The sequence below is a fragment of the Lagenorhynchus albirostris genome, chromosome 5 (genome assembly GCF_949774975.1).
Source record: "Lagenorhynchus albirostris chromosome 5, mLagAlb1.1, whole genome shotgun sequence".
Lineage (NCBI taxonomy): Eukaryota > Metazoa > Chordata > Mammalia > Artiodactyla > Delphinidae > Lagenorhynchus > Lagenorhynchus albirostris.
The window spans coordinates 85783531-85809784 of NC_083099.1; the positions used below are offsets into that span (position 1 = coordinate 85783531).

The 26254-nt window shown below is 40.3% G+C and overlaps 1 protein-coding gene across 2 annotated transcripts in view; it reads left to right on the forward strand.

Moving 5' to 3' along the window:
- The window catches only part of USF3 (upstream transcription factor family member 3), a 43898-nt gene extending 17857 nt beyond the window's left edge, over positions 1-26041 (forward strand). The window contains exons 2-7 of one of the 2 annotated variants that reach the window (XM_060150594.1): positions 2045-2169; positions 3592-3656; positions 5377-5405; positions 7509-7591; positions 14999-15095; positions 17733-26041. In XM_060150594.1, the coding sequence (XP_060006577.1) occupies positions 3610-3656; positions 5377-5405; positions 7509-7591; positions 14999-15095; positions 17733-24163 (6687 nt within the window). In that variant the 5' untranslated portion in view covers positions 2045-2169; positions 3592-3609 and the 3' untranslated portion in view covers positions 24164-26041. The remainder of the gene's footprint in view (positions 1-2044; positions 2170-3591; positions 3657-5376; positions 5406-7508; positions 7592-14998; positions 15096-17732) is intronic. The other variant, XM_060150593.1, reaches the window with a different exon arrangement.
- Positions 26042-26254: the final 213 nt, after the last annotated feature.

The following is a 26254-nucleotide window of genomic DNA, read 5'->3' on the forward strand; positions in this document are numbered from 1 at the left end:
CCTCTCTGGGAGTAGGGGGAAGGCACTGATTAGGAAGGGTCATGAGAGAACTTTCTCTGATGATGATAATCCGTACCTTGCTAGGGGTTGTGTCACACAGGTGTATGCATTTGTCAGAACTCTCTGAATATTACACTAAAATCTGTGCATTTGACTAATATGTAAGCTTTACCCTGAGGGGAAGAAAAGTTTTAAAAGATGTAATTTTGATGCAGGTGATCTGAAGGCCACACTTTGAGAACCACTGGGTTTGACTGATTTCAGAAATAATTCTTTCTTACCGTGAAAAACAGTAATCCATAGATTACTAATGTAACGTTTTGACAATTTTCAAAAATTCATGGCACTTTAAATATTTTAAAGGGTATATTTGTATTTAGTTACATAAATACTGTATTAAAAGTGCCATTTCCTTATTAGTAGGTTAATTAATAAGTGGACAAGGATTTATGACAATATTATATAGTTCTTCATGCCAGTAAATGTTCTTTTTCAGTGTCAGGAATGCAATTTTAATATCAGGAGGTAATGGACATGGAAATAATTTTGCACTGAATTAGATTAATTGAATTGGTTAAAATGTGCTTTGAGATGGATATTTATGTGACATTTGGTAAACTGGATGATTTTGATTTGCTGTTATATTCCTCTTTCAGTAAACTACTGGCTTTCACCACAGTGAAGTTTATTGAATGTGTTTACTTATGTGATAGGCCTCTAGTGTCATTTACTTTAAGATTCTAGATGTTAAAAAAAATTAAAACTTTTACTTCATGTATCTTAATTGTAACATGAATCTGCAGACTTGCAAAAGGGCTACAGGGGAACAACTGGAACTGTGATATTAATGACCAAATGCTGACTCATGTGGGTATGAGGCAAATCTGGCCTTACTGGTTTATAGGTAAAATTATCTGGTCAACTCTCATACCACATCCCAAACAATCTCTCCTACAGTAGAGTATTGGTCAGGTCCCTGAAATTTCACCAAGATACCTGCCTGTGCTTTCAAATTGTCCTGATAAGAACCACCTGGGGGCACTCATTAAATTTCATATCCCTCCATCAGAGATTTGAATTCCTTCCTTAGAGATTGATTCAGTGGGTCTGGGATGGGCTGAGAATCTGTATTTTTAAACTAGTACCTTCAGATGATCAGGAATGTTTAGGAAATATTGCCCTAAAGAGGAGCTAAGTTTGTCCAAAAAAAAAAAGAGAAGGGCTTCCCTGGTGGCGCAGTGGTTGAGAGTCTGCCTGCCGATGCAGGGGACACGGGTACGTGCCCCGGTCCGGGAAGATCCCACATGCTGCGGAGCGGCTAGGCCCGTGAGGCCTGGCCCGCGTACCGCAAAAAAAAAAAAAAAAGAAGAAAAGAAAAAGAAAAAAATCACCCAGAGACCTTGTTGAAAATACAGATTCCTGGGCCCTACCTAGCACTTCTCATTTGTCTGGGATGAAGCCCCCATATGTCTGCTTTTTTTTCTTTCGCCATGCTGCAAGGCTTGTGGGCTCTTCGTTCCCCGGCCAGGGACTGAACCCAGGCCCTGGCAGTGAAAGTGCTGAGTCCTAACCACTGGATCACCAGGGAATTCCCCTCCCCATATTTGCATTTTTTAAGAGCACAGACAATGTGCAGATCTGAGGGCTGTCTTCCTGGTGCCTTAGTGGTAGGTCCTCGAGTAAGTTTTCAGTCATTCGCACAAGAGAGAATGGGGAAGTAGGAGATTGAAGGAAAGATAATTTTAGAATTGAGGACAGCAGAGGGCAAGGAACACTGAGCATGCATGAGAAAGGGGAGAATCACCTCCTGGAGACTGTCCAATGGTTGCTGTGCTACCATCTTTGTGCAGGGTGGAGCACTCATAACCCACGGGGAAGTGACTTTTGAAAGCAACCAGGTTCATTAACTTTTGAGAGGTGGGGAGAATTCAGGATCATTCTGTATGCCACAGAAAATCTGCCTGCCTGCTCTAGGTTGCTAGTCCTTGTTTTCCATGCTGCTAATGGAAACCTATAAACATTCACTGATTTTTCTCTTGCGTAGTAAGAAGAAAACATAACTTATAGACCATCTTCTGGCAGAAGATGATAGATTTGGATCAGAAACGGGAGGCGTTGGAAGCCAGGAATCAAAAGTGAAGAAATTCTGCAAGCCCTTGGGTGAGAAAGGTGACAGGGATTGATTTATTTACTCACGTGTCCCGCATTGTCAGTCTGTGGTTATCTAATGTGAACTTGTTTTTTAGGCTGATCTGGACCTTCATAAATGTTAGGGAGAAGGTTGGAATAAGCTGCTGGAAATGGGTCTAGAGCACACATTTCTCCTCAGGCTGTTTCAGTTAGTACTTTTCTGTCAGCACCTTGTCTGCATCTACTTCTTTCTTTCCCAGGACCCTTCCCCCTCCTTTCTAGAGCTAAAGCCTTAACCTGAAATACCTCATTAATATCCATGGCCAATGTTGATTAAATTCTTACTCCAGCTAGGCACCATGCTGTTGTCCTCTCCCTGCATTATTTCATCATTCCTTTCTTGAAACAGCCCAATAATCTAGATTCTGTGATTATGATCCACTTTCGAGATGAAGCATCTGAGGTTCCAAGACGTTACATAACTTGCCCAGGACCTCACAGCTAGGAAATGGCAGAACCAGATTTTAAACTCACACTGACTTCGGTTCCTTACTTGCTGCCTTCTTTTTCTCTCAAAGAGAAAATAGGAAACTGCTCTTGCAGCCTCCTCCAGTGTATCAGAACAGGTATCCCAACTTGACAGACCTCTTTTGAAAAGTTGTCAATCCCTGGGATTTAAAAGCATTAAAGTTGTCATTACAAAATTCTGAAAAATCAGAAAAGAGAAAGAAGTCACCTATAATATTCCTGGCCTTATATAACTGTGATTAATATTTTAATGTATTTGCTTTCAGGCTTTTTTGGCATAGGTGTATATTTCCATATTATACATATATTCTTTAGTATCATGGTATTGTAAATATAAATAGAATTTTCAAACTCAGATTTTTAACGATTCTCAAGTGGTAATGTTTAAGACTTCTAGCAGTTTGAAATGAAAGAAGCCTGGCAAATGAGTGAATGAATAAATGAATGAATGCTTGCTTCCATGTATGGAATATGATTTATTTGTGTACTTGTCACTTTTGTTTTTTCTGCATTCAGAGAGGAGGACCATTGTTTTAAATTTTGTATCATGAACAAACAGTATCATGAACAAAGAACTCCCATACTCTCCCAACAAGTGTGTTTTACCTGTCTTTCCAGGTCTTGCTCAAATCTACACCCCTTTTAGGCTTTTCTTGATTTCCAAACCTAAAATGACCTTTCTCTCCTCCAATCTTCTCAAGCACTTTCTGGCTATACCTCACATTTGACATTCACCATGTTCTCCACCTGCTGGTTATAATATTTTTTGTCCTATCTTCTTGTACTTATCTACAACACCTAATCCAGTGCTTTTTCATGATGTCACTTTTATTTCTTAGCGTCTTGGTATTCAAACCAAATTGCTATTAATCAGTTTCTCCAAGATACTAGAATGCGTTTAGACTTTCTGACATGTCTTTCCATGCCTTGTAGGTTCCTATCACTGTAACCATGCCAGAAATGACAGAGAATGAGACTCCTACAAAAAAGCAGCACAGGTATGAAGACACAATCCAAAAATAATATAGTTTGGCAGATAAGAGGCAGAATTAGTCCCCACTTTGCTAAATAGGTAGTCCTTTAGGGAACTTTCATTTGGATGCCTAGAAAACCATTACTCTTCAAAAATAGGTGTGGATAAATATAAATAGATTTACTGAAAGGGGTACATAATTAAAATTTACCTGTCCTTTAAATTCTACTAGCAGTGTAAGAAATAAAATGACTATCAGTAGTTAAAATAGTATAATACCTAATCTATGCTAAATGTTTAGTTTCTCCTGAAATTTTTACTTGCCCTCAATATTAGTCTTTGTGGTGGATACTAAGTTCACTTAGGCTGCAGTCTGTTTCAACAGACATTTTGTGACATTACAAACCATTAATGCCAATACGCACATTAGTACAGTATTAGTTCTGGTTCTTTGTATAATACCTCCTTCAAAATTTCTAGCATTTTGGGCAATGTTTCTGCTTAGAATTGCATGGCCAACGCTTCCATTATTAAATATTAAAATCATTATTTTCTTTCCTTACCAAATAGCTATTAAAGAATTCTTATGTATTGAGTAATTGTACATAAAAGGGAAAATTGGTGTTTTTAGTAGATTAGCTTTTAAGAAAATGTAAGAGTTTGGATAACCTAAGGTACATAAATGCAAAAGATGGCTCAGATGCCAGTTGTTAGTGCGTGAGTGCTAGTGACTACCACACTTCCCTCCCTGGGGATTACAAGTTTCTTCTGTACCATTGCTTGTTTTCTGTACATACTCATCCCTACCCCTGGCCAGGTGCCAGAGCAAACATCAGAAATCACCTACAGGGACTTTCCTGGTGGTGCAGTGGTTAAGAATCCACCTGCCAATGCAGGGGACATGGGTTCAAGCCCTGGTCTGGGAAGATCCCATATGCCCCAGAGCAACTAAGCCTGTGCGCCATAACTACTGAGCCTGCGCTCTAGAGCCTGTGAGCCACAACTGCTGAGCCCGCGCGCCACAACTACTGAAGCCCGCGCGCCTAGAGCCCGTGCTCCGCAACAAGAGAAGCCACTGCAATGAGAAGCCCATGCACTGCAACAAAGAGTAGCCCCCGCTCACCGCAACTAGAAAAAGCCTGCGTGCAGCAATGAAGAGCGAATGCAGACAAAAATAAATAAAATAAAATAAAATAAATTTATAAAAAAAAAGAAATCAACAACAGTTGACGCTTGAACAGCGTGTAGCTAGGGGTATAGCCAGACTTCCTGTTCACAGTTCTCCATATCCATGGATTCAACCAACTATGGATCCTGTGGTACTGTAGTATTTACTATTGAAGAAAATACAAGTATAAGTGGATCCGTGTAGTTCAAACCCATGTTGTTCAAGGGGCAGCTGTACTTGGCACATCACTTAGAGAGCTGACTAGCCCCTTAAGTACATTTTTCAAATAGGTAAGATTTTCAATGATTGACTTACTTCCCAACCAATGACTTCTGGGTATGGAAAAATGGAGAATTGTAGTTACTTTGAGAAAATTTTGAATTCTAACTTTATATTGATGTATCTGCAGTTAGGTTTTTATACCATAATATATTATTAAGAAAATTTTCCTTCAAATGGTTTCTCATTGATACAACAAATACAAATTCATAAAATTAATTTTTATGGTTCTCAAAATATAATGTAAAATGTTTTCCTATTATTTTCATGTTCCTTTTATCTGTACTTTTTGTTTCAGAAAGAAAAATCGGGAGACACACAATGCAGGTAGAAACAGCAATTTAAGTTTTATTTGTTAGCACTTTTTGCATTCAAAATGAAATTATACTGCAGTTGATTGTGTTTTTATGTTATAAGCACAGAATCATTATTCATTACATTTTAGGAAAGTGTTCCTTTATTGTTTGGGTTATTTTTTTTTTTTTGCATTTTTTATATTGAAGTATACTTGTGCAATGTTATATAAATTATAGGTGTATGACATAGTGATTCAAACTTTTAAAGGTTATATTCCATTTATAGTTATTATAAAATATTGACTGTATTCCCTGTGTTGTACAATACACCCTTGTATCTTACTTATTTAATACAAAATAATTTGTTCTATATTGTTTTTAGTTGACAAAATACTCCCTAAGTCTCATGAAGATGGCTTATCATTTTCTGATTCACAGTCTATTAAATAATTTAAGGATTAATATACCCCTGGAGCTAGTGTTTTAAGTGATTTCACCCACTGAGGAATTCAGATATACTCCTTCTGAAAAGAGTGAAGAGTATGTACCTCTGTAGAAATTCTAGAGTGGGCTAGCTGCCTACAGGAGTAGGGAAGAAATGGGGAGCAGCTGTAAATCTTAAAGGTACTTGAAATGTGAACAGTCTTAAATTAAGCTGTGGAGTTCTCAATTATAAGAAGAAATGTAGAAAAAAATATTTGATTTTTATCTCAAACGTCAAAATTAGAGGCCACAGCCAGGTAAACATTGATAGAAGTAATTGTGCATACATTGACAATTTGGTACATTTTTAACATTTTATTTTCCATCAGGGACTACAGTCAGATCTAAAAATATACATTTTAGACTCAATTTCTATTACTCTATAAATAATCTCTTCCCTTCCCTAAGGAAAGGACCCTGGGGAAAACTTTATCTATGGAAAGTTGTGTTGAACACTGGTAGGACATAGCTGTTCCCCAGAATGGGAGTTTACTACCTTTGAATTCCCTTTTATCACTGTGGATAGAGTCTTAATGTTGTTGTTCTTGTTGTTTTATCTACACACATTAAAAAATATGCTCTTAGATAACAGCAAATACTATTGTTAGAGAATTCAGAAGAAAGGTGAGCTATAGTTTATTGCTTTGTGGGTTTTTTTTTTTTTGGCCACATCAATAAATCTAATTTTTTTGGCCATATGAACTAAATCTTTTTATTAGAATCAAATGTCACATAGGACCATAAATATGTCCTGATAGTAATTTATTAAGAGAGAGTAAATGGATGTCATTGAAAGGATGTTCTTACTGCTAGATTATGAAGCAAAAAGTATATATTTTGAAAAACAAGACCTACTTATGCTATATCTGAAAGATCATCCTCTTAGAAGCGCTGAAGTCCTTTGTAAAAAGGAAGGTTTTAGAAAACTGACAGAAAGTAGACTGATTTTTCTATTTACAGTGTCTTATAGAAAAACTATTTAGATCATCGCTTGTATCTTCTTGCCCCTTTCATACAACTTTTAAAGTTGTAACACGGAAGCCTGGAACATTGCTCAGTTAATTGAGAAGTTGTCAGTTGTTCAGTTTCTTAGATGGGCCAAAGTGAACAGCACAGACCCCATAGAAAAAAATAAACCAATGCCTTTTCTTGTCTATTTTAAGTCACAACTAATAGCCGTTTCTATTCCAAAAATGCCTTCTAGTCAGCCTAAAAGGTGTGTTAAAGTTCTTTAATCTGTCTAGAAAGGTCTAATTTGCCCATTTGCTATAAAGAAGCAGCTTTCTAGTAACATAGCTAGTGGGTTCTTGTAATTTAGTTATCATTAGAATCTCTAATAATTACTTGAAATATAATAATGGCCTAAGAGTAATGTAGTATTAGCACATTGTGTTTATAATTTGAATTTAATTATTATAGATTCCATTATTTTAAATCCTAATGAATGGTATGGCTTATATTGATTTCCATAACACTAAACCTAGAATATGACATTCTTAGAAATCTTATTGTAGTTATTTGTATTCAGTAGATACTATTTGATAAGACTTTCTTAGGTATTTCTTTACCTAAAATTTCTTTACCCAGGGAGAATGAGACACTTTGGCAGTAGTATTGTAAGGTTTGATAAATGAATTTTTCCTCTATCTAGTGGAGAGGCATAGAAAGAAGAAAATCAATGCTGGGATAAACAGAATAGGAGAGCTGATCCCATGCTCCCCTGCGCTGAAACAGGTAAGAAATCCACTCATACTTTCACCAATTGCTTGTGATCAGATAATTCCCTAAGTTGTTTCTGTGCTCAGAATGATTATTTTTGTTCCCTGCCATTAATGTTTTTTTAGAGTTAATAATGCCTCATTGTTTTTCATTTGCTCAATTTTCTATATACCTGCCTATCTTTAATTCTTTCCACACCTCCAACAGTCTCTTTCTATATGGTCAAATTGCCACAAAATTTCCATGTTCCCAATTTTTCCTTTGAACCTTTACTTCTGGAACCCTCTACCCTTCCTTTTCAATCTCAATTAGTTGGTTTCTTTCAACTCTTCTGTTTTTAATTTCAGCTCTTATATTTTTAATTTCCAAGTCTTTTTTTTCTTATTCTCTTTTTTCCTTTTCATTCATGTTTTTTATGGATATAATATCATCTCAGCTTTGAGAATATTATATAGGGTTTTGGTTTTTTTTAAATGTTTCTTCTATTTTCTATATTGTCTTTGTTTCTTCTGATTTCCTTTTCGCCTCCTCTGTTTTGATGTTTTGTCTTTCTTTTTGGAGACATTCCTTAAATGTTTAATGATACTTAGCTGTCTTTTTCATATTTGAGAACGAGGCATTAAAAAGCTGATTGAACAGGCTTGTGGTTTGGTGGTCCTAACTGTCCGGTGATTGGCTAGTGAGCTGATGTTTTTGTTATTGTTGCTGAACTAAACAATATCAGTATTTGTAGATTTCTTCTTTCGGGGTTAGCTATTAATTTTTATTTTCCGGAGAAGGATCCTCAGCACCCTACCTAGGAGTGGGAATGGTGGGAAAAGAACTATAAGGCTCATTGCCATTTTTCTGGGAGCTGGGCTGGGGAAGGGGTGCTGGAGAGTCTCATGCTCTAGAAGGCAGGATTTTACTTTACCTCCCTGTTTTCATTTAGGAGCCTCATCTTGTCCACTTCTGTGCCAAGTAAGTATCCTTGAGGCTGAAATCTTCTGGTTCAAATTTCACAGAAAATAAACTTGTCTCCTGTGGTTGGGGAAGAGGGGAAGTCATCCAGCTGCATAGGATGTGTGTGTGTGTGTGTGTGTGAGTGTGTGTAGTTCTTATTACTGCAAAAGAAGAATCTTTCTATCAGTCCCCTCAGTTTTAACCCATGCCTCACCCCACCTTCTGGGGTAGCTGGAGCTTCCCAGTCCCAAACCATCCCAGGCTTTTGGTGGGGAGGGCCAGATCAATGTGTTCACTTCACAACACTGTCTCCCTCAGCAAGGTCTTACAATTCAGTTTCTTTTCATTCTCCCCTACAAGATGATACCTAGTCTTGCATAAATGTGCTTTTTTAGTCTTTTTAAAAAGGTACTTTCTGTTTCCTTAACACACAGGCAAACTTAAGGGCAGGTACTGTACTATGTCTTCTGATTGTTTTTCTTTCTCCACATATCAATGTATAGTAGCTGCTCACTAAGCACTGGTGTTTGCCCAATAAAACGTTCCTCCCCTTGGCTTTTATTCCTACAAGTTTATCTGAAAGGAAACCATAATCATTTCTCTTTCTTGGTGCCCTAGAATGTGCAATGGAAGTCAGTATTTGGTCTCCAGAAGCTGAATAGATTTAGATTTTCTTAACTATTGCCGCATGTCCCCACCCCCATCTGCAGTAGAGAAGCAGTAGGCGGGCATTATCAGGTTCTGCCTTTGTCTCGACATTTGCTTTAAGAAAGGACACTATCTTAGTTTCTTTCTCTAAAGTATGGTGTTTCCTGGGTTATACTGGATTTCTGATGGGACCCAGCCTAAGGGACCCAAAATTGTAACTTGCTGAACCAAAGCCCTAAATCACTGACTCCTACATGAAGAGAGCTATCAGATAAAGTACTGGAGATAGTTAATAGTATAAATACTGGGTAGAGCTTGAACATTCACTGTAACATTTTTAAAAGCTGAAGAATAAAAAAAACGAAATTCTTCTTTCATAACTTAAGTATTTATCAGTAATAGACTGGTAAACAAAATAAATACAGCCTTTAGAAAGTATAGCGTAGATATAGATATATGCACACACATGTCACATCTTATTTATCCATTCATCTATTGATGAGGACTTAGGTTGTGTCCATATCTTGGCTATTGTAAATAATGCTGCAATGAACATAGAGATGCATATATCTTTAGGAATTAGTGTTTTTGTTTTCTTTGGATAAATATCCAGGAGTGGAATTGCTTGATTGTATGGTCATTCTATGTTTAATTTTTTGAGGAGTCTCCATACTGTTTTCCATAGTGACTGCACCAATTTACATTTTCACCAACAGGACATGCAGGTTCCCTTTTCTTCACATCCTCGCCAACACTTCTTATTTGTTGTTTTTGGGTTCTGTTTGTTTGTTTTTTCTGTTTTTTAAAATTATTTATTTATTTATTTGGTTGCTCCAGGTCTTAGTTGCGGCACATGGGATCTTCGTTGTGGCATGCGTGATCTTTAGTTGTGGCATGCATACTCTTAGTTGTGGCATGCATGCGTGATCTAGTTCCCCAACCAGGGATCGAACCCAGACCCCTGCACTGGGAGCACGGAGTTTTACCCAGTGGACTACCAGGGAAGTCCCTGTTGTCTTTTTGATAACAGACATTCTGAAAGGTGGGAGGTGATATCTCATTGTAGTTTTGATTTGCATTTCCCTCATGATACTGATGTTGAGCATCTTTTTATGTGCCTGTTGGCCATCTGCATTTCCTCTGGAAAAATGTCTATTCAGATCCTCTGCCCATTTTTTAATTGGGTTGTTTGGTTTTTGATATTTAGTTGTATGAGTTCTTTGTATATTTGGGTATTAACTCCTTATTGGATATATCATTTGCAAATATCTTCTCCCATTCAGTAGGCAGCCTTTTTGTTTTGTTGATAGTTTCATTCACTGTGCAGTAGGTGGGCATTATCAGGTTCTGCCTTTGTCTCAACTTTTGCTTTATGAAAGGACACTGTCTTAGTTTTTGTTTGATGTAGTCCCTTTCGTTTATTTTTGCTATTGTTTCCCTTGCCTGAGGAGACAGATCCAAAAAAATATTGCTACAATTTATGTCAGAGCGTTCTGCCTATATTTTCTTCTAGGAGTTTTATGGTTTTCAGTCTTACATTTAGGTCTTTAATCCATTTTGAGTTTATTTTTGTATATGGTCTGAGAAAATGTTTTAATTTCATTCTCTTACTTGTAGCTGTCCAGTTTTCCCAGCACCACCTAATAAAGAGATTGTCTTTTTTCCCAAAGTATCCTTGCCTCCTTTGTCATAGGTTAATTGGCCATAAGTGCATAGGTTTATTTCTGGGCTGTCTATTCTATTTCATTGCTCTATGTGTCTGTTTTTATGATAGTACCATACTGTTTGTTTGTTTGTTTGTTTTTGCCATGCTGCACGGCATGTGGGATCTTAGTTCCCCGACCAGGGATTGAACCCACATCCCCTGCATTGGAAGCATGGAGTCTTAACCACTGGACCACCAGGAAAGTCCCAGTACCATACTGTTTTGATTACTGTAGCTTTGTAGTATAATTTGAAATCATGCATGATACCTCCAGCTTTGTTCTTCTTTTTCAAGATTGTTCTGGTTATTTGGGGTCTTTTGTGTTTCCATACAAATACTAAAATTATTTGTTCTAGTTCTGTGAAAAAAGCCATTGGTATTTTGATAGGGATTGCATTGAATCTGTAGATTACCTTGGGTAGTATGCTCATTTTAACAATATTAGTCCTTCCAATCCATGAGCACAAAAATTACAGGCCAGTATCACTGATGAACATAGATGCAAAGATCCTCAACAAAATGTTAGCAAGTTGAATTCAACAGTACATTAAAAGGTTCATAAACAATGATCAAGAAGGATTTATCCCTGGGATGCAAGGATGGTTCACTATCTGCAGAGCAATCAATGTGTTACACCATATTAGCAAATTGAAGAATAAAAATCATATAATCATCTCAACAGATGCAGAAAAAGCTTTTGACAAAATTCAACATCCACGTAAGATCAAAACTCTCAACAAAGTGGGTTTAGAGAAAACATACCTCAGCATAATAAAGCCATATATGACAGCCCGCAGCTACCATCGTATTCAATGGTAAGAAGCTGAAAGTATTTCCTCTAAGAAGACAAGAATGCCCACTCTTGCCACTTTTACTCATCATAGTACTGGAAGTGCTAGCCACAGAAATCAGATAAGAAGAGCAAATAGAAAGAATCCAAATTGGAAAGGAAGAAGTAAAACTGTCACTGTTTGCAGAACACATGGTACTCTTCATAGAAAATCCTAATGATGCCACCAGGAAACTACTAGAACTCATTAATGAATTTAGTAAAGTTGCAGGATACAAATTAATATACAGAAATCTGTTACATTTCTATACACTAACAGCAAACTATCTGAAAAAGAAATTAAGAAAACAATCCCATTTTTAGTCATATCAAAAAGAATCAAATACCTAGGAATAAATCTAACTAAGGAGGTAAAAGACCTATATTTGGAAAATTTTAAGACACTGATGAAGGAAATTAAAGACAACACAAACAGATGGAAAGATATACCATGCTCAAGGATTCAAAGATCCATAAAATGACCATACCATCCAAGATATATAAATATATTTTTTTTAATTAATTAATTCATTTTATTTTTGGCTGCACTGGGTCTTTGTTGCTGCACATGGGCTTCCTCTAGTTGCAGCAAACGGTGGTTACTCCTTGTTGTGGTGCGCGGGCTTCTCACTGCGGTGGCTTCTCTTGTTGTGGAGCACGGGCTCTAGGCATGCGGGCTTCAGTAGTTGTGGCACGTGGACTCTAGAGCGCAGGCTCAGTAGTTGTGGAGCACGGGCTTAGTTGCTCCACGGCACGTAGGATCTTCCCCGACCAGGGATCGAACCTGTTTCCCTGCATTGGCAGGCGGATTCTTAACCATGCACCACCAGGGAAGTCCCCAAAATATATTTTTGAAAATTAAAACAAAATAATGTAACATACTTAAATTTTTTTTTGAAGTACAGTTGACTTACAGTGTTGTGACAATCTCTGCTGTATAGCAAAGTGACTCAGTTATACACATATATACATTCTTTTTTTTAATATTCTTTTCCATTATGGTTTATCCCAGGAGACTGAATATAATTCCCTGTGCTGTACAGTAGGACCTTATTGTTTATCCATTCTAAATGTAATAGTTTGCATCTACCAACCCCAAACTCCCAGTCCATCTCTCTCCCTCCCCGCCTCCCCCTTGGCAACCACAAGTCTGATCTCTATGTCTGTGAGTCTCTTTCTGTTTCATGGATAGGTTCATTTGTGCTGTATTTTAGATTCCACATATAAGTGATATCATATGGTATTTGTCTTTCTCTTTTTTACTTACTTCAGTTAGTATGATAATCTCTAGTTGCATCCATGTAACATACTGTTTATGTCCTTTATGTCCTTCTATCTGGGTTTTTAAAAAAAGATTTATATATATATATATATATATATATATATATATATGTATTGGCATAGAATATTTCTGGAAAGATACATAAGTAACTTACAGTTGTTGACTCCGGAAAGGGGTTTGGAGGGCTAAAGTCAAAAGGAATGTACTTTTCATTATATATCTCTTCATATTATTTACATTTTTTTTGCCATATGCATATATTATATTTTCAATTTTAAAAATTTAAGTAAAGAATACAGGAACTTTGACCTAAAATACGATCATTTTGAGAAAACTTAGGAATGGAATATATTGGGAGCATGACACCAAAACTCAATCAAGTGACATTGTTATCTCAACAGTTTGTAGTTGTGGTTGACAGAGTAAAGAATAACATTAAAATCTAAAATCTTTCCATGGTCTTGAAGACTCTCTCTGGCCTCTCTCCTCTTACTGTTCCCAATATACTTGACTCTAGTCTCACTCACTTCCTTACTATTCCTCCAACATGCCAAACTCAGCCCCGCCTGAGGACCTTTGTCCTTGCTGATCCTGATACCTGAGCCTTCTTCCTCCACATATCCACAGGGCATAATTTCTTGTACTCCCTTCAGATTTTTCCTTAAATATCACCTTACAGAGAGACCTTCCCCAGCCTCCCTATATTAAATAGATTGTAGCAGAATGTCTTGGTCAGTTTGGGTTGCTATAAGAAAATTACCATAGCCTGGGTGGCTTAAATAACAACAATGTATTTCTCACAGTTCTGGAGGCTGGAAGTCCAAGATCAAGGTGTCACCGGGTTCGGTTCCTGATGTGGGCTTTCTTCTTGGTTGTGTCCTCACATGACAGAGAGAATGATCACCTCTCTCATGTCTTTTCTTCTAAGGGCAGTGATCTCATCCATGAGGGATCTATCCTCATGACCTAATTACCTCCCAAAGGCCCCACCTTCAAATACCATCACATCAGGGATTAGGGCTTCAACATGAATTGTAGGGGGACACACACATTCAGTCCACAGTACAGAGTAACCTCTGCCATCTCTCTGGCCCCCTCCTTACCCTACTTTACTATTATTTTTTTAATATCTTACAATTTTATTTGTCAATTATACCTCAATAAAGCTGAACAAATAAGGAAAAACAATATAGTTCTTCTAATGAGTCCAAGAAATAATGGATTTGACGTACTTAACATAGGACCTGACAAACAGTAGCTACAAGAAGCTAGCAATTATTAAGCACTTTCCATACCCCACTAACTGTGTTCTCAGAGTGTTACATGCTCTCTCTATATTAAAGACTTTAATCCTTACCACACCCTTCAAGGTACGTACTTTTATTATCCCCATTTTACAAATGAAAAACTGAGGTTTAGAGAGACTAAGTAACTTTCCCCAGTTACAGAAATGCTAAGTGGGGGAATCTGCGCTCCCATCCATTATGCTCTTCTGTGATCTGGAATAATAAAGCACACAGTAAATATCATAGTAAGAGGGGAATAATACCTACCATCTAGCCAAGGAAATATAGAGTTCTTGAACAGAGAGGCCCAGGGAAGAGTTCCTAGAGAAAGATGCATCTAAACTCAAACCTAGACCGGGCAAGGGAGGTGACTAGATTAACAGTGAGTGAAGTACCCTACTTGCTTTTTCTTCATAATATTTATCACCACCTAATTTTATTTATAAATATAAATAGATATTAATTTATAATAGTTCCTCATAAATAAATAATATTCCTCAAGGTCAGGAACTTTGTCCCTTTAGTTTATTATATCCCCAGTGCCTAGAACAGAGCCTCAATAAATACTTACTAAATGAAAGAGGAACAGTAGAAGTTTTGAATATGGTGGCAGTTTTAAATTTTGAAAAGATACGTATCACATATATGTGATAAAACCAAAGCTTTAACTTTATTGTGGCAAGTTCTTACCCTTCAGTGAAACTTTTAAATGGTTGATTTTCTTTGGCAGAGCAAGAATATGATCCTGGACCAAGCCTTTAAGTATATAACAGAATTGAAAAGGCAAAACGATGAACTCCTGCTTAATGGAGGAAACAATGAACAAGGTAAAGATTTTAAGATTCTTACTTTCTGTTGTTTTTTCAATGTTCAGGCCTTTGTGTCACAGTGCAACTTATATTAGGATACAGAAGGCTTTTTTGCCCCAGTTCATTAAGATCATGCATTGGGTGGGCCTGTGAGAATAGTGTTGCAAATAAATTCAACCTAGTTGACCTCTTTTCCCCCTTCTTTGAGCAACTCTAACCTTGTAGGCATACACAATTTTGATTTTTTACTCTTCTTGTACTTCATGTTTGCTAAACTCATGATGCAAATAATACTGGATCATGATGCAAATAATACTGGATTTCCTTCCTTCCAGGTGGATCTTCCAGCTAGGGGAATCCCATAAGAGGATGCAGCGGGAGTCCTGCTCAGTGTAACTTAAAACAGATAAAGATACGCCTGTGCCAGGACTTAACTAGGAGTTAACTCCGAAGGCCAAAACATTCAGTTCATAATTGTTTATACTGCATATAATGTGTGCGTGAGACTGCCTGGTCATTTAATAACATTTGATTTTTAGAGGTGACTTTTTTATGCTATCAGATGAGTTCTCTTTTCCCATTTGCATTGGAGAGAAGGTTTCCTTGTAACAGCTAAAAAGAAAAATGAGAATCTCCTGTGACAACTCAGTAGGTCACCTTAAAAGGAGACAAACCTCAGAATTTGCTGATGTGGGAGCAATGCTGGGCTGTGTTTATTGTAAGAAGTGCTGGAAAGCACATCCAGAAGGTCGGCAGTCTGAATTCTTGTTTACTTTCAGTTAGCTGACAACTTACCCCTCCCCTCAGTCAGCTGTCTTTTATGGTCCAGGTCCTGTTTTATGATGCTGTCAGGCAATTAGATACATAATCAATATTTGGTAACCATTTTGAGGCACCCACAAAAGGGATAGTAAGGCTAGAGTGATGTATAGACTTTTCTAATGAGGACTCCTCTGGTTTCACAGTCCAGCATCTGAGGCAATCGAGTTACCCTAGGGAAAAGGGAAACTTGAAGAAATGCAAGTTGCAGGCGGTTCAGGAAGAGCTGAACAGCCAGGCCAGGGGTTGGGGCAGCACCCGAGGCCCCTTAAGTCCGACCGTGTTGTCATCGCGGTCATGATCCTTTCTTTGGTTCTGTTTTGTATCTGCTCTCTCTTCTTTTCCCAGCAGCTTCCTCCGCATACTCACTGTCCTCATGACAGTCTTGCACAGTGGCCACAGCAGTGCTCTTGGGAGTCAGGCCCACCTGGGTTTGAGCCTTGACTTCCTTTGCTCACTCAGTACCTTTGGCCAGTTACTTAACCTCTCCAAGTGTCAGTTTCCCTGTCTTAAAATGAGGATAATCATAGCATCTATCTAGCCGACTTTAGGCAAATTATATAGCTACTCTGAACCTGTTTCTTACAGCTAAAAGTGATGATGACAAAGGTGTTTGTCCCATCTCGTGGTTGTTATGAGGATTAAAAGAGATAACACAGGTAAAGCACTTAAAGCGCAGCACAAGAGTAAATGCTTGATAAGTGTTACCTGTTGTTGTTGTTGTTATTATTATTATCATTAAATGAGACAGTGAATGAAAAGCGCCAGGCATAGAGTAAGTGCACAATAAGTGAGAACCATCTTCTTTATTATTTGGTCCATGATAATTGTCCTTTAATTTCTAATGTCCATAGCACATTGGCATCTTTCTTCTGTGGCTCTTTCTTTAAATAGCTGAGAAAAACAATCTGATAGTCTCAGCTCCTCCTTGTTGGAACAGAGCTTGTTACTTCAGGCTACCTCATAAGGTACTGGCCTTGAGGATCGGCTGCCTTTGGCGGAGGGAATGGGGGAGAATACCTACTATGGCACGGCAGGTGGGGATGTACAGGGTCACAGAGCATGCTTACCAACAGCCAAGGCTGACCCTTAGTATCCGTGGTTGAGGCTGTCTCCTTTAAAACAGTGTAGGGCATCACGGACATCTTCATTACTCACCAGCATACACACATTGGCCCTACCAAGGAAAAAGTGGTCCTTTCTTCAGCACTCTCCCATCTTACTTCTTACATGTTCTGCTTGGTCTCTGTCGTTTCAAAGGGTAAGATAGAAACCAGTTTAAAGCCATTTATAAAAGAGACTGTCGGGAGTTCCTGGTGGCCTAGTGGTTAGGATTCTGGGCTTTCACTGCCGTGGTCCCAGGTTAAGTCCTTTGTTGGGGAACTGAGATCCTGAAAGTCGTACAGAGGGGCCAAAAAAAAGAAAAAAAAAAAACAACTCTCTTTTACCACCATAAAGTAATGTTAGTTATTGCAACATTTAAATGCTATTATATTGATATTCAGTGTTATTTTCCTAGCATGTTACCATGACATCAGTATGTCTTTCCTTGCTGCCCTATTTTGAATTTTGAGATTTCTACATTATGAGTAATTTCTGACCTTTGAATTGTTGACCTTTAAAGATACATACTTTTCAAAGGATTAGGATAGGGATTTGAGACACCATTCTAAAAAGAAGAAAGAACTTATATTAGAAAAGAGCTGAAGATTCTCAATTGAGGTATTTAGAATGCTAAAATTAGTATTCAGTAATTTAGTATACAGCTGTTTCTTAAATTATTATAAATATTGACACTTAGAGGTAATTTTTTCATTTTTGTTTTTGATATTGTAGCTGAAGAAATTAAAAAGCTACGTAAGCAACTGGAAGAAATTCAAAAAGAAAATGGCCGATATATTGAATTACTGAAAGCAAATGACATATGTTTATATGACGACCCCACAATCCACTGGAAAGGAAATCTTAAAAACTCAAAGGTCTCTGTTGTTATTCCCAGTGACCAGGTTCAAAAGAATATCATTGTTTATTCCAGCGGGAGTCAGCCTGGTGGAAATAGCCAGGGAACAGCTGTTCAGGGGATAACCTTTAACGTTGGGCATAATTTACAGAAGCAAACTGCCAATGTGGTACCAGTACAGAGGACTTGCAATCTTGTGACTCCTGTGTCTATTTCTGGAGTTTACCCTTCTGAAAACAAGCCATGGCATCAGACCACGGTTTCTGCATTGGCTGCCAACCAGCCTGTTCCTCTTTGTCTTCCTGCTACCATTTCTGCTCAAAATATTCTTGAGGTTTCCACCTCCGAAAGCGAGTCGAGTGTGCGTGGTGCCAGCAGTGGCTCACTGATGACTGTCCCTGTCGGGCCTGTGCCACCCCAGCACCATTCATTGCACACATGTCTAAAGGATCAAAATTCTTCTGAAAATAAGAATGGGCAAGAGAGCCCCAAATTATTGAAGAAAACAGTCCCTTGTGCCACAAGCATCTCCCCCAGCTGCTCAGCAACTGCCACTAAAGGACACCAAGGAAGCAAGTCCTGCCTGGGCGTACAGGAGTGCAGAAGTGACTTTCAGACCACCTCTGTTGTTTCCGTTACCACGACAGTCTGCTCCCAGCCTCCAAGATCTGCAGGTGATTCTTGTCCAGCGAGCATTAGCAAGGGTGCAGACTTGACAAGTGTTACTGCGGTGGTGGCCCCGTCTGCCCCTGGAGGAGGGGAGACCACCACCCCTGTGAGCACCCTTTCTGCAAACCCTGTGGACAGTGGTTGGACTCTTTCTTGCTCTTTGCCTTCTTCAGCTGTTAGTGCTTCAGATTTGAAAAACATTAATAGCCTTACCCGAATTTCCTCAGCTGGAAACACGCAGACGACGTGGACTACTTTGCAACTGGCGGGAAACACTATTCAGCCCTTAAGCCAGACACCATCTTCTGCTGTGACTCCGGTATTAAATGAGTCTGGTACTAGCCCCACCACGGCCAACCACAGTAGATGTGTGGCTACAGGCGTCAACTTGAATAATTCCTTTCCAGCAGATGGGCAGCCAGTTGAGCAAGTAGTTGTAACCTTGCCTTCTTGTCCATCTTTACCTATGCAGTCACTGATTGCCCAGCCACAAGTTAAATCTCAGCCTCCAAAAAGTATCCTTCCATTGAATTCAGCAATGCAAGTGATTCAGATGGCTCAGCCAGTTGGGTCGGCTGTTAACGCAGCTCCTGCTAATCAAAACGTTATCATTCTTCAGCCACCCAGCACCACCCCGTGCCCAGCAATGATGAGGGCAGAGGTTCCCAACCAAACAGTAGGTCAACAGATAGTAATCATACAGGCAACTAATCAGAACCCTTTGCCACTCCTCTCCGCTCCACCTCCTGGTTCTGTTCGCCTCCCTGTCAATGGAGCCAGTGCTATCATAGGGTCTAACAATTCAGTGCAAAATGTTTCGACCCCACAGAGTTTTGGAGGAAAGCACCTTGTCCACATATTACCAAGACCTTCATCTTTATCAGCATCTAATTCAACACAGACTTTTTCTGTAACCATGTCAAACCAACAACAGCCTCAAACGATTTCTTTAAATGGACAGCTCTTTGCTTTGCAGCCTGTCATGTCTTCATCAGGAACTACAAGTCAAACCCCTATGCAAATTATTCAACCCACCACCAGCGAAGATCCAAATACCAATGTTGCCCTGAATACATTTGGCGCTTTGGCCAGCCTCAATCAAAGCATATCGCAGATGGCTGGGCAAAGCTGTGTACAACTGTCTGTTAGCCAGCCTGCCAATCCTCAAACTGCTGCAAATAGTCAAACCACCCCAGCGAACTGTGTTGCATTAACAACAGCTGTAGCATCTCCCATGACAACGGAGAATTCAGCCACACTACCCAGTACGTATAATCTAGTGACTACTTCCTCAATGAACACTGTAGCTTGTTTGCCTAACATGAAGCCCAAAAGGCTGAATAAGAAGCCGAGTGTCAAGAAACACGTAGCCACTAATAAGTCAGCCTGCACCCTGAATCCAGCCAGAGACGTGGGTAAGTTAGACTGCCCCAGCACCGAAGGCTCCACAGAGCCATCGTGTAATGATGGACTCCTGGACAGCCTCCCTGGTGTGTTACCATCGGTCACTATGTCCCAGGTAAATAGTGTAAGTGTTTCTGGCTCACATTCTTTGGATGTTCTGAATTCTGAATCAGTGATACCTGAGTCCATACCCAAATCTAAGTCAGCAGAAGAGTCTAGCTCATCCTCCCAAGAATCCGTAACAAGTGAACATTTTACAATGGCCCCAGCAAAATCCAAAGATTCTCTCCCCGTTTTGCAACGAGAGACATCTCAGGATAAGCCAGCAGCTAGTTTGGCATTGCCAGCTGCTGCCAACTCCTGCACTTCAGCCAACGTGTTGATCTCGTCTGCGAACGATCCCCACGTTTTGGTTTCTCAGGTTTCTGATTTGTCGTCTGCCACGAGCACTGCAAGTACTGACTGTGTTTCTGAGGTAGAAGTCATTGCTGAACCTTGCAGGGCTGAGCAAGGTTCATCAGCTACAGTGCAAACCACAGGTCTCTTAAAGGGGCAGGGTTTAACTGCACTGCTATCTGGTCTTGCTAAAGAAAAAGACCCTCAGAAATCACCTCTTTCAGTCCAGGTGGACCATCCTGACTTTTCTTCAGAAAATTCTAAAATAGTCCATTCAAGTGTTGATTTACATCCCAAACAGGAGCTATTACTGATGAGCAGTGAGGACAGAGATCCAGGACAGCATCATTCCTGCATCTCTGATCAGGAGGTTATCAATGGTTCTTTGCTCACCAGTAGGCAGGCTGACTCCCCCATGTCAACCAGCTCTGGCAGTAGTCGTAGTTTCTCAGTTGCATCCATGCTTCCTGAAACAACTAGAGAGGATGTCACCAGCAGTGCAACGACTAATACGTGTGACAGCTGTACCTTTGTAGAGCAAACTGATATAGTCGCTCTTGCAGCAAGAGCTATTTTTGACCAGGAGAACCTTGAGAAGGGAAGAGCTGGCGCCCAGGCTGATATAAGGGAAGTTCCTTCAAAGCCTTCCGAAGCATCCTCTTTAGAGGGAGACCAGCCTTTCAAAACCCAGATATCTAAAGAGAATGGCCCAGGGCAGGCAGAAGCGACACCAAATGAATTTAATTCTCAGGAGTCGATTGAAGCAACTGTGGGTCGGCCGCTTGAAAAACCAAGTTGTTCTATAGGGATGAAAACATCAAATGCCTCTTTACAGGTTTCGACTTCTCAGCCACCAAGCATCACCAGTTTAAGTGTGAACAATCTTATCCATCAGAGCAGCATCAGCCATCCTCTGGTCAGCTGCGCTGGTTTAGCCCAGACTTCAGAGCCAACAGCTGCTCCTGCCACGGTTAATCTGACGGTTTCATCTAGCTCCTATGGCAGTCAGCCTCCTGGCCCATCTCTGATGACCGAATACTCCCAAGAACAGCTCAGTACCATGGCCGGTACCATACCAAATCCACAGATTCAAGAGCCACTCTTAAAGCCAAGTCACGAAAGCCGCAAAAACTCTGCTAAGCGTGCTGTCCAAGATGACCTTTTACTGTCTTCAGCTAAACGTCAAAAGCATTGTCAGCCGGCTCCCCTCCGGCTTGAAGGTCTGTCCCTGATGAGCCGAACTCCAGACAGCATTTCCGATCAAACTCAAATGATGGTTAGTCAGATCCCTCCCAACTCGTCAAACTCAGTTGTACCTATTAGCAACCCAGCACATGGAGACGGCCTTACGCGGTTATTCCCACCTGGTAACAACTTTGTGGCCCCTGCGTTGAGGCAAACTGAGGTTCAGTGCAATTCGCAGCCTTCCGTGGCTGAGCAGCAGCAAACGCAGGCCAGCCAACATCTGCAGGCCCTGCAGCAGCATGTGCCAGCTCAAGGGGCGCCTCTCCTGCATAGTAACCACCTCTACTTGAAGCAGCAGCAGCAGCAGGCGGGGCAGTTAAGAGAGAGGCATCACTTATACCAGCTGCAGCATCACGCACCTCACGCGGAGAGCTCTGTCCACGCTCAGCCCCACGTCCACCAACAGAGAACCCTGCAACAGGAAGTCCAGATGCAGAAAAAGAGGACTCTTGTCCAGGGCACTCAGGCCTCTCAGCTTCCTCTACAACCCAAGCACCATGGAACTGACCAATCCCGACCCAAGAGCGGTCAGCCACACCCCCACCATCAGCAGATGCAGCAACAGATGCAGCAACACTTTGGAAGCTCCCAGCCAGAGAAGAGCCGTGAAAATCCTTCCACAAGCCGCAGTCACCATAACCACCTCAGTCAAGACATCATGCACCAGCAGGAGGTGGGGAGCCGGCAGCAAGGTGCGGGGCTTTCTTCTGAACACGTATCTGGGCATAATCCAATGCAGAGGCTTCTGACTTCAAGAGGCATAGAGCAGCAAATGGTGTCCCAACCGAGTATCGTGACGAGACCTTCAGACATGACTTGTACTCCACACAGGCCAGAGAGAAACAGAGTTTCAAGTTACTCTGCGGAGGCACTCATTGGAAAGACATCTTCCAACTCAGAGCAGAGAATGGGCATATCGATTCAGGGTTCCAGAATTTCAGATCAGCTTGAAATGAGAAGCTACCTTGATGTTCCCAGAAATAAGAGTTTGGCCATTCATAATATGCAGGGTCGTGTGGACCATACTGTTACCTCAGATATCCGCCTTTCTGACTGTCAGACATTTAAGCCGAGCGGAGCCAGTCAGCAGCCCCAGAGTAATTTTGAAGTACAGTCTTCAAGAAATAATGAAATAGGTAACCCTGTGTCATCCTTGAGGAGTATGCAGTCCCAGGCCTTTCGAATTAGTCAAAACCCTGGTCCACCACCAATTGACCGCCAAAAGAGATTACCTTACCCACCAGTTCAGAGCATCCCAACAGGAAATGCTGTCCCACCAAGGGACAGTGAAAATACATGTCACCAAAGTTTCATGCAGAGTTTACTTGCCCCTCACCTGGGTGATCAGGTCATTGGGAGCCAGAGATCACTGCCAGAGCATCAGAGGAATACACAGTGTGGTCCCTCCTCTGCAATCGAATATAATTGTCCCCCAACTCATGAAAGTGTCCATATTAGAAGAGAGAGTGAGAGTCAGAATAGGGAGAGTTGTGACATGTCCCTGGGTGCAATTAACACCAGGAACAGCACTTTGAATATTCCGTTTTCGAGTTCTTCTTCCTCAGGAGATATTCAAGGTCGAAACACAAGTCCCAACGTTTCTGTACAGAAGTCCAATCCCATGAGGATTACTGACAGTCACGGGACCAAGGGCCACATGAACCCTCCAGTCACAACCAACATGCATGGGGTTGCAAGGCCAGGTTTGCTGCATCCGTCTGTGTCTCACGGAAATGCTGACCAAGGGCCTCCTGTACGTCAAACTAGTTCTTCAGTTCCCCAGCGATCAAGGCATCCCTTGCAGGACAGCAGCGGTTCCAAAATTCGTCAACCTGAAAGGAATCGCTCTGGAAACCAAAGACACAGTAATGTCTTTGATCCAAGTCTTCCCCATCTTCCTCTGTCTACTAGTGGCAGTATGATTCTCGGACGCCAACAACCCGCTACAGAAAAGAGAGGAAGTATTGTTCGTTTCATGCCCGATGGCCCACAAGTACCTAATGATAATTCAGCGCCCGACCAGCATACACTATCACAAAATTTTGGTTTTCCGTTTATTCCTGAGGGTGGCATGAATCCACCAATAAATGCGAATACTTCTTTCATTCCACAGGTTACTCAGCCTAGTGCCACTCGAACTCCAGCCCTCATCCCTGTAGATCCCCAAAATACTCTCCCCTCCTTCTATCCCCCATACTCTCCTGCTCATCCTACACTGTCCAATGATATTTCAATCCCCTATTTTTCTAATCAAATGTTCTCGAATCCTAGCACAGAGAAGGTAAACAGTGGAAGTTTGAATAACCGATTTGGATCAATTTTATCTCCTCCCAGACCTGTTGGTTTTGCTCAACCAAGTTTTCCTCTTCTCCCTGACATGCCCCCAATGCACATGACCAACTCTCACTTATCCAATTTTAATATGACATCTTTGTTTCCAGAAATAGCTACAGCTCTCCCTGACGGCTCAGCAATGTCACCTTTGCTTACGATAGCAAACTCCTCTGCCTCGGACTCTTCCAAGCAGTCCTCAAACAGACCTGCCCACAACATAAGCCATATTTTAGGTCATGATTGCAGTTCAGCTGTTTAAATACTGACTGACTGTACATAAATGTAATGGGTGAGATTACAAATGTATTTGTGTGTGTATTCACACATGTGCACAGGAAGAGAGAGAGTGTGTGAGTGTATCTCCTTGTGTTTGTATAATCTATTGTCAGTTATCTTCTGAATGTAGGGAAGCCGTGTCAGAGATGAGGCAAATACTGGGTCGTCGAAAACAAATTATCTTTCATTTTTAACTGCATGGTGTACTTTTTAAATTTTCCAAGCAGATTTACATTTTCAAGTTTGATCTGTAATCTGACATTCCCTAGATATTAATCGGCTGGAAGTTGAGGGAGATCATCTGGGTGTGTCCTGGGTGGTAGGAAGGAACCTAGATTTTAAATTTGATTGTTGATAATTTGTAAAATAGTTGAGCTGATTGAGTTGCTTTCCAAAAATACAGACAGTTCGTTGTAACACAATGGCTCATAACCAAGTACGGGCCAGTGTCAGCATCTAGAACAGTTTCTTACCCATGGCAGGTGTTGAATTAATGTAGAATGAATGTCCATGATTCAAGTCAAGCAGTTAGCAAATAAATGAGTTGTTTAATCAACCTGTGTTCCCAAGGTTTGGTTTAGGTAGAGGCTTCTTTCTTAATTATAACAATTCATAAATTATCTGAATGTCATGTCTTGTTCTCCAAATTAGGGAGCCATGTTATCCTTTAATGTGCCAAGATCCTGTAAAAGCAAAGGTCTTCCTTAAACAAGTAGCCTTAAAAGTGGAAAGCTAAAAAGCAGAGTACATAGATGTTCTCCATTTTGTACTTGCATTTTGCATCAGGCCATAAGGATAAAAGCAGTTGTATTGTGGAGTTATGCATGTGTTCAGTTAAAGATTGTTTGATCCATTGAGTTTTGTTGTAGAATTCTCTTCTATTTATTTGATCTTGAAATAAGTTCTTTTATATTTGTTTAATCATTAGGGACTGATCAGTAAATAGCGTGTTTGGAATCTACACAGTTATTTGAGCCTTACTTTTAAAATATTTCTGAACAGAGTCTTAAGCTCTGTCAGTATTTTCATTACTGATATTTATATTTAAAATATGGCATTGTATATTGCATTATTACCCTTCATAGTAGAATTACAATGAGAAGATGTATTTGTTCATTATTTTTCCTGATGGTAGATGTGAAATGGTGCTTCAAAACCTTGTCTTTGCATATGTCCATGTGTGTGAGTGTGTGTGTACTCGGACATAGATTTTAAAGTATAAACTGGCTCTTTAAAAATAGGCCTGCCACCTGAAAATGAGGAGTTGGGACCTGAGACCTGCTGAAGTGTAGAAGAACTTGATGTAGCGTTTTTTAAAAGCCCCGCTGAAGTTAATAATGAATTTTAAAAATATATTCAAAATTCATGAATTGAATTTTGAAAATTTAATTAAGAAAACATATGTACTCACATTCTCAAGCCCATTAACTTTCGTTGTTGTTATAGTCTGCCAAAAATGGGATGGAGTGGGAGATATAAACTGTTCTGTCTACTCTGTTAGCAAAGTGAACCCACGGACCAGAATTTTGTGTTTTTTTCCTTAAAAAAAACCTCCTAAGGCTTGGTTAGAGCAGTTAACTCCAGTGAATACCTCTATTAAAGACTCAGCAAAAGGGTCATCTGTGCCTCTTCAACTGTTCTCACCAAATTTTCCCGTCTCTTCCTGCTGCCAGCTGAGGCAGCCTCCTGGGGGCAAAAAAAAATAAGAAAAATGTATTTTCTCCCTTCAAAACGCTCGCGGGGAGGAATAGGAGAGCATCGTGAATTAGTTACTTAAACAAGACAGCAGATAAACACAGTAGTCAATTGAGAAAAAATATGTGAGGTTTATAACTTAAAAAAAAAACTAACTGGGGCTTCCCTGGTGGCGCAGTGGTTGAGGGTCCGCCTGCCGATGCAGGGGACGCGGGTTCGTGCCCCGGTCCGGGAGGATCCCACGTTCCGCGGAGCGGCTGGGCCCGTGAGCCATGGCCGCTGAGCCTGTGCGTCCGGAACCGGTGCTCAACAACGGGAGAGGCCACAACAGTGAGAGGCCCGCGTACCGCAAAGAGAAAAGAAAAACTAACTGAGTTTT